General features: G+C 40.7%; 1 protein-coding gene across 1 annotated transcript in view; it reads right to left on the bottom strand.

The window, feature by feature from the left end:
• Positions 1-8,439: 8,439 nt before the first annotated feature.
• The window catches only part of LOC123601692 (fatty acid desaturase 2-like protein FADS2B), a 40,928-nt gene continuing 38,005 nt past the window's right edge, over positions 8,440-11,362 (bottom strand). Inside the window, exons 11-12 of the mRNA XM_045485240.1 lie at positions 10,701-10,826; positions 8,440-9,043 (exon numbers count right to left, since the gene is read on the bottom strand). Of these exons, the coding sequence (XP_045341196.1) occupies positions 8,992-9,043; positions 10,701-10,826 (178 nt within the window). The 3' untranslated portion in view covers positions 8,440-8,991. The remainder of the gene's footprint in view (positions 9,044-10,700; positions 10,827-11,362) is intronic.

Genomic DNA, 11,362 nt, shown 5'->3' with positions numbered 1-11,362 from the left:
TATAAATGTCAATGGACTAAATGCTCCAATAAAAAGACATAGGGTATGAAAATGGATAAGAAAATAAGATACATAAGAGACCCATTTTAGACCTAAAGCCACCTTCAGGTTGAAAGTAAGGGGATGGAGAACCATTTATCATGCTAATGGTCGCCAAAAGAAAGTCAGAGTAGCCATACTTATAGTCAGACAAACTAGATTTTAAAATAAGGACTGTAACAAGAGATGAAGAAGGGCATTATATCATAATTAAGGGGTCTAGCCACCAACACCTAACAATTGTAAACATTTATGCCCCCAATTTGAGTGGAAACACCCAAATATAAAAATAAGCTAATCACAAACATACAGAAACTCATTGATAATAATACCATAATAGTAGGGGACTTTAACACCCCACTTACAACAGTGGACAGATAATCTAAGCAGAAAATCAATAAGGAAAAAATGGTTTTGAATGACACCTGGACCAGACGGACTTAACAGATATATTCAGAACATTTCATCTTAAAGCAGAAGAATTCATATTCTTCTCAAGTGCCCATGGAACATTCTCCAGAATAGATCACATACTGGACATAAATCAGCCTTTGACAGTACAAAAGTTTGAGATCATACTGTGCATATTTTCAGACCACAATGCTATGAAATTCGAAATCAACCACAAGAAAAAATTTGGAAAGACCACAAATTTTTGGAGATTAAAGAACATCCTACTAAATAATGAATGGGTTAATCAAGAAATTAAAGGGGAAATTAAAAAGTATATGGAAGCCAATGAAAATGATAACAGTCTCAAATCTCTGTGATGCAGCAAAGGCAGTCACAAGAGGGAAATATGTAGCAATTCAGGCCTAAAGAAAGAAGAAAGGTCTCAGATACACAACATAAACTTACATCTAAATAGCTGAAAAAAGAACAGCAAATAAAACCCAAAACCAGCAGAAGACAGGAAAAAATAAATATTGGAGTAGAAATCAATGATATCGAAAACAAACAAGCAAATAAACGATAGAGCAGATCAGTGAAACCGGGAGCTGGTTCTTTGAAAGAATTAACAAAATTGATAAACCACTAGCTAGTTTGATCAAAAAGAAAAAGGAAAGGACCCAAATAAATAAAATCACAAATAGATCACAACCAACACTGCAGAAATACAAACAATAAAAGAATATTATGAGCAATTATATGCCAATAAATTGGGCAGTCTGGAAGAAATGGACAAATTTCTAGAAACATACAAACTACCAAAACTGAAATAGGAAGAAATAGAAAATTTAAACAGACCCATAACCAGTAAAGAAATTGAATTAGTAATCAAAAATCTCCCAAAACACAAGAGTCCAGGGCTAGATGGCTTTCCAGGGCAATTCTACCAAACATTTATAGAAGAGTTAAAGCTGTTCCAAAAGCTGTTCCAAAAAATAGAAATGGAAAGAAAACTTCCAAACTCATTCTATGAGGCCAGCATTACTTTGATTCCAAAACCAGACAAAGACCCCACTAAAAAGAACTACAGACCAATTTCCATGATGAACATGTATGCAAAAATCCTCAACAAGATATTTGCCAACCAGACCCAACAATATATTAAAAAAACTATTCACCATGATCAAGTGGAATTTAAATCTGGATGCAAGGCTGGTTCAATATCTGCAAATCAATGTGATACAGCACATTAATACATGAAAGAATAAGAACATGATCCTCAATAGATGCAGAGAAAGCATTTGACCAAGTACAGCATCTTTTTTTTTTTTTTCAACGTTTATTTATTTTTGGGACAGAGAGAGACAGAGCATGAACGGGGGAGGGGCAGAGAGAGAGGGAGACACAGAATCGGAAACAGGCTCCAGGCTCTGAGCCATCAGCCCAGAGCCCGACGCGGGGCTGGAACTCACGGACCGCGAGATCGTGACCTGGCTGAAGTCGGACGCTTAACCGACTGCGCCACCCAGGCGCCCCCAGCATCCTTTTTAAAATAAAAACCTTAAAGAAAGAAAGACCATACCTCAAGATCATAAAAGGCATATATGAAGACCCTCTGGTAATATCATCCTCAATGGGGAAAATCTGAGATCTTTCCCCCTAAGGTCAGGAACACAACAAGGATGTCTACTCTCACCACTGTTATTCAACATAGTGTTTGGAAGTCCAAGCCTCAGCAATCAGACAACACAAAGAAATAAAAGGCATCCAAATCAGCAAGGAGGAAGGCAATCTTTAACTCCTTGCAGAGAACATGATACTCTATGTGGAAAACCCAAAGATTCCACCAAAAAAACCAGCTAGAACTGATCCATGGATTCAGCAAAGTCACAGGATACAAAATCAATGCACAGAAATTGGTTGCTTTTCTATACACCAATAACGAAGCAACAGAAAGAGAAATCAAGGAATCAATCCCACTTGCAGTTGCACCAAAACCCATAAAATACCTAGGAATAAATCTAACTAACGAGGTCAAAAATCTATACACTGAAAACTATAGAAAGCTTATGAAAAAAATGAAATAAGACACAAAAAATGGAAAAATATTCCATGCTCACGGATTGGAAGAAGAAATATTGTTAAAATATCGATACTACCTAAACCAACTCTACATATTCATTGCAATCCTTATCAAAATATCACCAGCATTCCTCACAGAGCTTGAAGAAACAGTCCTAAAATTTTTATGGAACCAGAAAAGACCCTGAATAGCCAAAGCAATCCTAAAAAAGAAAACCAGAGCTGGAGGCATCACAATTCCAGACTTCAGGATGTATTACAAACCTGTAATAATCAGGACAGTATGGTACTGGCACAACAACAGACAAGTAGGTCAATGGAAGAGAATAGAGAACCCCAAAATAGACCACAAATGTATGGCCCACTCATCTTTGACAAAGCAAGAAAGAATATCCAATGGAATAAAGACAGTCTCTTCAGCAAATGGTGTTTGAAAAACTGGACAGCAACATGCAGAAGAATTAACCTAGATGACTTTCTTATACCATACACACAAAAAAAACCCCTCAAAATGGATGAAAGACCTAAATGTAAGACAGGAATCCATCAAAATCATTGATGAGAAAGCAGAAAAAAAACTCTTTGACCTTGGCTGCAGCAACTTCTTAACACATCTCCAGAGGCAAGGGAATAAAAGCAAAAATGAACTACTGCGACCTCATTAAAATAAAGAGCTTTTGCACAGTGAAGGAAATAATCAACAAAACCAAAAGGCGACTGACGGAATGGGAGAAGATGTTTTCAAATGACATATCAGATAAAGGTTTAGTATCCAAAAACTATAAAGAACTTATCAAACTCAACACCCCCCCCCCAGAACAAATAATCTAGTGAAGACATGGGCAAAAGACATGAATATACACTTGTCCAAAGAAGACATCCAGAAAACTAACAGACACATGAAAAAAATGTTCAACATCACTCATCATCAGAACCAGATCAAAACCACAATGAGATACCACCTCACACCTGTCAGAATGGCTAACGTTAACAACTCAGGGAACAACAGATGTTGGCAAGGATGCTGAGAAAGTGGAACACTTTTGCGCTGCTCGTGGGAATGCAAACTGGTGCAGCCACTCTGGAAAACAGTATGGAGCTTCCTCAAAAAATTAAAAATAGAGGGGCACCCGCATGGCTCAATCGGTTAAGTGTCTGACTTCAGTTCAGGTCATCTCACAGTTCTTGAGTTTGAGCCCTGCGTCAGCTGTGTGCTGACAGATCAGAGAGCCTGGAGCCTACTTTGTGTTTCCCTCTCTTGCTACCCCTCCCCTGCTTGCACTCTGTCTCTCTCTCTCTCTCAAAAATAAATAAACATTAAACAAAAGAAGACTTTTCCTACTTCAAGGTTATAAATTAATTCTCCTGTAACTACCTTACAACCCAGCAATTGCACTACTAAGTATTTATCCAAAGGATACAGGTGTGCTGTTTCTAAGGGGCACATGTACCCCAATGCTTATAGCAGCACTATCAACAATAGCCAAAGTATGGAAGGAGCCCAAATGTCTATTGACTGATGAATGGATAAAGAAGAGGTGATATACATATACAATGGAATATTACTTGGCAATCAAAAAGAATGAAATCTTGCCATTTGCAACAACATGAATGGAACTAGAGTGTATTATGCTAAGTGAAATTAGAAAAAGACAAATATCATATGAGTTCACTCGTGTGGAATTTAAGATTCAAAGCAGGTCAACATAAGGGAAGGGAAGCAAGAATAACATAAAAACAGGGTGACAAAACATAAAAGACTCTTAAATACAGAGAACAAACTGAGGCTTGCTGGAGGGGTTTAAGGTGGGGGGATGGGCTATATGGCAAGGGGGACTAAGGAGGACACTTGTTGGGATGAGCCCTAGGTGTTGTAAGTAGGGGAAGCATCACTGGATTCTTCTCTTGAAATCATTATTGCACTATATGCTAACTAAATTGGATGTAAATTAAAAAAAAAAGTTTAAGTTCAATCTTTTATGCTTTCTGTATCTTTGAGGTTGATGATTAGCATGGAAATAGTCAAGAGATTCCTAAATAACATCCTGATTAAGCAACAAACAGTATACTTATGTTTGGTATGATTTTCAACCGTGAGGATTGTGCTCTCACACGATTAACCATAAATTGGTATAAGTAGAACCTCTGGTTCTCTACTTGCCCTTCTGGAGCAAGAGATCTGGAGATTTCTGCTGGTTCCAGGGGATTTAATACAGCCAGATGTGGAAGGTGCCTCAAGGGTGTTACTTGCTGCAACGGGAGAAATCATTTTCTCGCTTGTGACTCATAAGCTTCTCACTTGGTGAAAGGTGCCACTGTCATTATAAAAATGATTAAGTGTCTGTCCATCTTGTGTTTCTGTGTGACTGACTCTATGGCCCTCTTGCTTCTGGTGGGTCTGGGATTGGAGGAACCTCATTATAACATAATAGCAATAATAAGCATCAGAATGGGTGTTCTCAGCTTATGAAACTATTCCGTTCGCCTTACTCCTTTGTCCCAGTCACGCTATGATATGGACGGGCCAGCTAATACTAGGCACACCTGTTACACAGATTGAGGTAGGAGGGTATAAATGACCTGGCCAATTTCACTGTAGGGTGTTAAGGAGCTGAAATTAGGGTCTGGGTTCTGACTTCTTTTCCAGTCACCCTTACTTAATGCCCAACTGACAGTGCGTGCAAGTTCTCACTGCCTCATTTTACCAAGAAGAATGGTGCTTTTGAGGAAATAGGGTTTCAGGGAAGACCATATGAAGACAGCCACAGGGAAGATGAATTTTCCCTTGGCTGAATTCATGTTAAATCACCACAAAATCTCAAATCCATTCTTCATCCTGTTCCTCTACAGCTGATGCAGTGTCTCTCATTTCTGAAAGCTTACAACTCAGCTTGACCACTCCCGAGTGAAATTTTTTATGAGCAGGATACTCTTTTAGGACTGGTGAGTAGAAGTGAGTCAAGAGGAATCCTTTCCGAGTTAGTGCTGTTCCTGTCGTATGCTTCTCCAGCCTTCCCTTCCCTTAGGCACCTGTCCCTGCTGGTGAAAAGATAACTACGTTGGGGAGCCTGGGTGGCTCCATTGGTTGAGTGTCTGACTTCGGCTCAGGTCATGATCTTGCATTTCCTGAGTTTGAGCCCCGCATCAGGCTGTGCTGACAGCTCAGAGCCTGGAGCCTGCTTTGGATTCTGTGTCTCCCTCCCTCCCTCCCTCTCTCTCTCTGCCCCTCCACCACTTGCACCCTCTCTCTCTCTTTCAAAAATAAATAAACTTAAAAAAATAAATACTGGGTGTATTTATAAAAAAAAAGATAACTACCTTAATGCCTATTCCATCAGCTCCTGGCAAGTGATTGAAGTTATTCCAGAAATGCCAACTGCCCGTGTCTATTAATATCACTTAATTCCCTCTTACTTTGAATTCCTTGGCATGGAAATTAATGAGCGTTGACTATGGAGTCAGACATTGCTGGGTCTGAAACTACTCCAGCATTTCCTATCTGTGACATCAGGCAAGTTGTTTGTCCTGCCTAAGCCCCAAGTTTTTCATCTGTAAAGTGATATTAATTATAGGTCTTGTCCCAAGGGGTTATTATGAGGATTAAAAAGACTAATGCCTATGAAGGGGGTAGCTCAGTACTTACTGCTTGGTAGATGTTCTTATGTTTTGAAAATAATTTTGATAATTCAGAGTTAGAATATAGAAATTATTTTCATATATATGACAAAATTTTCCTTTCTCTCAAATTAGAAAGAATTACCTTCATATACTTGTTTCCTTCCCCTCCCTCCCTGTCTTCTTCCCTCCCTCCCTTCCACACATCTTTGTTGTCTGCCTCCAATAGATCAGGCAGTTCCTACTCTCATGGATATTGCAGGCTGGGGTAGAAGACAAACAAATTAATGAATCACACAAACGAATGTACACTTTTACCTGTAGTAATTGTTACAGAGTGTATAACAATAGGCCTTGACTTACAATAGGTCTTTAGTGTGGAGGCTGCCCTGAGATCAGCAGGTGAGTGGCAGGTAACCAGGAGAGAAGAAGTGAGGGCAGGGAGGGTGACAGAGGGGTTCAGACACTGGGCTTAGAGGCAAAGACCCTGTAGCAGAGCAGGTATCATGACTGGAAGAAGCCACTGGGGCCGAAGCAGAGGGAACAAGGGCCAGTCTGGTACAAGGTAGGGGAGGGTGTATGGGGAGGGGCCAATGCAGGCAAAGTCTGTTGGCCATCTGAGGGTTGGCTCTTTATTCCAAGAGCCATGAAAACCCATTGAACGGTTTCAGGTAAGGCTGTAATTCAATTCTCAGGAGTCATTTAGTTTAAAGACGCAGAAGTCTGGCCCGGCTTCATTCAAGCGGCTATAGAGCAGAGAGGACAGAAATGAAATACCCTGAGGACTGACCATCTAGATTCTCCCTCAGTGCTCAGTGTTGTGGGAAGCTGTGAATGTGACAGGCCTTGGTTCTCCTCCAAGAGGCTTGTTGAACAGGTAATAAAGTGTAGTCACATTCCTCACCAAGTGCAAATACCTGTCAGCACAGGGTGAGGGAGAGAAATCAGTTGAGATAGTTCATGAAAATGACTACTATACTGACTTGGGACCCCCTAAGCAGGTTAAAGTTTACCCAGCATAAATTTTTATTCTTACCTAGCAACTTGCTTGAACTAATTTCACATGTTTTCCCTACAAAATGTGTCAAAATCTCCCAGACGTGTTCAGTCCCACAGTAACCAACTCCATTCAGGCAACTGCCAAGTGGTCTGGTCTCAACACAGAGAGGGATGCCTTTGAGTTACTGAGTCTGTCCAGGGAGAAGTTGACTTGCTATTTCTAGTGACCAGGAGGAGAAACAGGACTTGAGCACCTCTGGGGGTTGGACCAGACGAGGCAGAGAAAACAACCACTGTCCCCCACACCCACTTGGAGCCCTGATTTCCGGCAGGAGAAATCACTTATAGATCCACCAGTAGGTGGAATATGGGTTATGGCCATATCCATTAGGGCTTATATTACAAAGAATCATAAAACCAATAAAGCCTTTCTTCCTTTCTATCCTCTGCTTAACTTCCCTGTTCAATATTATTACCATTTCAATGCTCCTCCTCCCCCTCCCTCCCCCAACCAGTTCTTGCTTTCCTGGCTTTGACATACATGGTTAACTCCCCTGGACCTGTGAGTCACTTCACATACTGTCCTTCATTGCCCCATCTTGTACCTCTCTGGCCCCTGCTCCCTCTGCTTCAGCACCAGTGGCTTCTTTCAAGTCATAACACTCACTTCTGCCACAGGATCTGTGCTCCTGAACCTGGGGATTTAATTAAGAACAAAGAAAAAGAGTATTTTGCAGGGTTTGGAGTAAGGGGATGAAATGCTTCCTGGTAGCATTTCAGACAACGGATAAATCCCTAATACTGACTTGCCTGGAGCTGCAGATGGGAGTTTATACTGTTTGCTTTCCCTCCTCACAGCTAGGGTGAGCTCCAACATGACCCCATGAACAGATGAACAAAAGCACCAAAGCCAGACATCAGTATGGTCTTGAGAGTGTCCACTCATCCTTCTAGCATTGAAACTCTCTTATCTTAAGAAATGCATAACTCGGTGCTAAGCTTGGAAAATGCCTTGACACAGCCTGGGGCCTACATTACAGAAAACAAATCTCTTTCCTTCATCAGAGTTACTCAATAGCAAGGCACAGTATTTCCGCTCTTGTGGGTAGGAATTAGGCAAATCAGTCTTATACTCAGGACCGGTTTATGCCTTAGCAGAAGGCCAGTAATGCTAAAATACGGAAGCTTAACCTCCTGTGTCAGTGGATATTGGGCCTGGATGTAGGGAGCTCCTTAAGAGATTTTATAAGTTGGAAGAAAAATACATACACACCATAATTACACATATGCCATTACAATAAGAAAAATCCAAAGTGAAGATTGAAACATTTAAGGAGACTTTAATGTTAATTATGTTTAATTTTTAGAGAAAAAAGAGGCTCACACATTTAAGTAAGGAATAAGCAAAAATTTGTATGGTCAGCAGAAATTTCTTAAATACACCATTCTCTTCTAAGGGCAACCGTGCTGTTTTCCCCAGTGTCCATCAGAGGTCTCTCTTTTGTCCCACTTCTTCTTATACCCAGTTTCTCAGTAAGACTTTTGCCTGGTTCCCTTGCATATGCCCCAGTGATGGAGATGATCTGATTAGGTCTATTAGTAGGACTAAGTTCAAGATTCTATAGAAGAAATAAAGAAAATTGGCTCCCATTTCCCTTTTGGTACCCTAACCATCTTGTGTTTCCATTGCTTTGCAATTGAAGAGAAAACCTTCAGGGAAGGGGTTATCATGTGCCCTTGGGATTCACACTCCTGGCACCGCAGGTATACCTATGGCACCAGCAGGTAAGCAGGAAAGAACTCTTGCACATTGATTAACCCCCTTCAGAGACACAGCTACATGTGTGTCAAGGTTGATGCTCTGCTTCATGTTTCATAGTAAGCATCCATCCAGAGGGCTGCAGATTTCTTCAAGGCCCTGTGGGAGAGGTGAACAAAATCATCAGTAGGTGAGACTTTAACGTAAGAGGAGCTGCTCCATGGAACATGTGCACTTTTGCTTGGTTCAAGGCAATGTTTTCATTTTCAGCTATATCTGAAAGACGTCTTTTCTGTTGTCCAGTGGAGGGAGTCAAATATACTGCATTGATTTTTAGCAGATGAATTCACCTTTTCTTTAGGGGGGAGGTTGAGTTTTTCCTTCATTTTATTCTCTTTTGTGTCCCAAACTATTAACTATCCTCTTCTCTAGCATTAAAAAAAAACTTCTCTGAGTCTCTCTATAAGATAACGCATATACCTCTCTACCAACTCATCCTGTTTTCTACCCACCATCATGCTTTATAATGTGAAAGATGTTTTTCTAGGCTCTGGGGATACAGCAGTGAGTAGGAGAGACATGAGACCGACCTACATGGAGTTCCTGGTTTGGTTTGGGAGACATATATATCTAGATATACATATACACACGTGTATATGTATATCTAGATATATATGTCTCTGTATATGTATATGTATATTTTATTATAATTTATTGTCAAGTTTGTTATCATACAATCTGTAAAATGTGCTCTTGGTTTTTGGGGTAGTTTCCTGTGGTTCATTGCTTACATTTAACACCCAGGGTTCATCCCAACAAGTGCCCTCCTCAATGCCCATCACCCATTTTCCCCTCTGGGGAGACATTTATTAAATAATTTATTACCCACCATGTTATTTAATCATGATTGTGATAAAGGTAAAGTGAAGAGAAGTAGGTGCTGCAAGAGCAGGTGACAGATTGAGTCCTGGGGTCAAGGGAAGACCAAGATGAGGAAAAGGCATTTATGAGTCTTGGGGAGGGGATGGAAATTGACAAGGTGATGTAAGGGGAGGGGACAGACTGGAAGAACATTCTAGGCAAAAGCCAAGGGGCAAAGGACAGAACATGGCAAGGGGCAAGAAGTTCTGTAGCAACTGAAGAGAGGTTAGGTCTCTGGAGGACAGAAAAGGAAGATGGGAGCGGTGGAGAGTCTGAAGCTGGAGAACCATCCAGGGGCAGATCAGGCCAGATCTGATCTTGTTGGCATCATTCAAGACACTGGTATTTTTTCCCTAATTCTAAAAGAGAGAGAAACTTATTAAACCCAGATCATGGGCTGTTAATGTTCTCTAGGGGGCTGTGAATGCACCACGATGAGCACAGATTTTCAGTTCCTGCAGGCTTCTCTGCTCTTGGTCGGTTCCCCTACCCCCCAACCCACACACTTATGTCCCTGGACCCTGTAGGCATCTAAGTTTGCAACTCTGGGCCAGATGATTTGAAAGTCCCTCCCCACACATAAATTCTAAACCATGTCAAGGTTCTGTGGGGGATTCAGAGACAACACACAGTCCTGGTTTTAAGAAGCTTGAGATTTAGTAGGGTAGTGAGACATTTTCACTAAGAAGTATCTCGAAGGCAGTAGGTAAATGGTAAGAATTATTTATTATCATTGCATTGTTGATGTTTCCTGAAGGGTCTCATGTCCATGCTGGACATACAGATGCCCCTTAACAAAGAGTTGTTGGGTAAGTGATTCACAAGCCAGTGAATAGTCTGGGGACTAGCAGTGAGAGGGAAATGAGAGCTGTGAGCTGAGAGACTCTGTAATTACCTGACAATATCTCCAAATGCTTCCAACATGGGCTTATTCACATACTGTAATCCATGCTTCGCACACAGTGACCTCACCAGGGGTGCCACCTTGTGATAATTATGGCGTGGCATTGTGGGAAACAGACTAGGGAAACAGAAACAGGAGATATAAAACTTAGACCAAAAGAAGTTTTTGTTCCCCTATTACTAGATAAAACTCTATTAGCAATGTAGACATTGTACAATACTTCTCTAGAAAGCTCAAAAACTCTTGCCAAAGCATTCTAATCTTATCTCTTAACCCTCTGCATGCCCTGTGGGTGGCTAATGTTTGGGAAGACCAAAGAGACTTAGCTCTATAAAATATATTTATTCTGAGACAGGTGAAATGAAAGTATGGGGTTTTCTACCATTTTGAATTACCTGGAGAGCTGGAGATAACTTCCCCAGCCCCAATTCTGTCTCTGTCTCTTTCTGTATATACATATATCTCCTGCACAATGAATAGGTGAATATTAGTAAGTTTTCATCAAGGCATATGGGGAAAAGTTCTAGGAGAAAAGTAAGAAGAGGGATGGGTTTTATCCAAGGCTTTCGCTAATTAGCCAGATGAACTTCTTGGGTTTTAACCTTCTCTTTGATGAAATATGAATAATAATCTTTCTTGTTTTGTGGAGATTT

This window comes from Leopardus geoffroyi, chromosome D1 (genome assembly GCF_018350155.1).
Source record: "Leopardus geoffroyi isolate Oge1 chromosome D1, O.geoffroyi_Oge1_pat1.0, whole genome shotgun sequence".
Lineage (NCBI taxonomy): Eukaryota > Metazoa > Chordata > Mammalia > Carnivora > Felidae > Leopardus > Leopardus geoffroyi.
The sequence above is the reverse complement of the archived record's forward strand: the minus strand, read 5'-3'. Positions and strand labels throughout refer to the sequence as shown.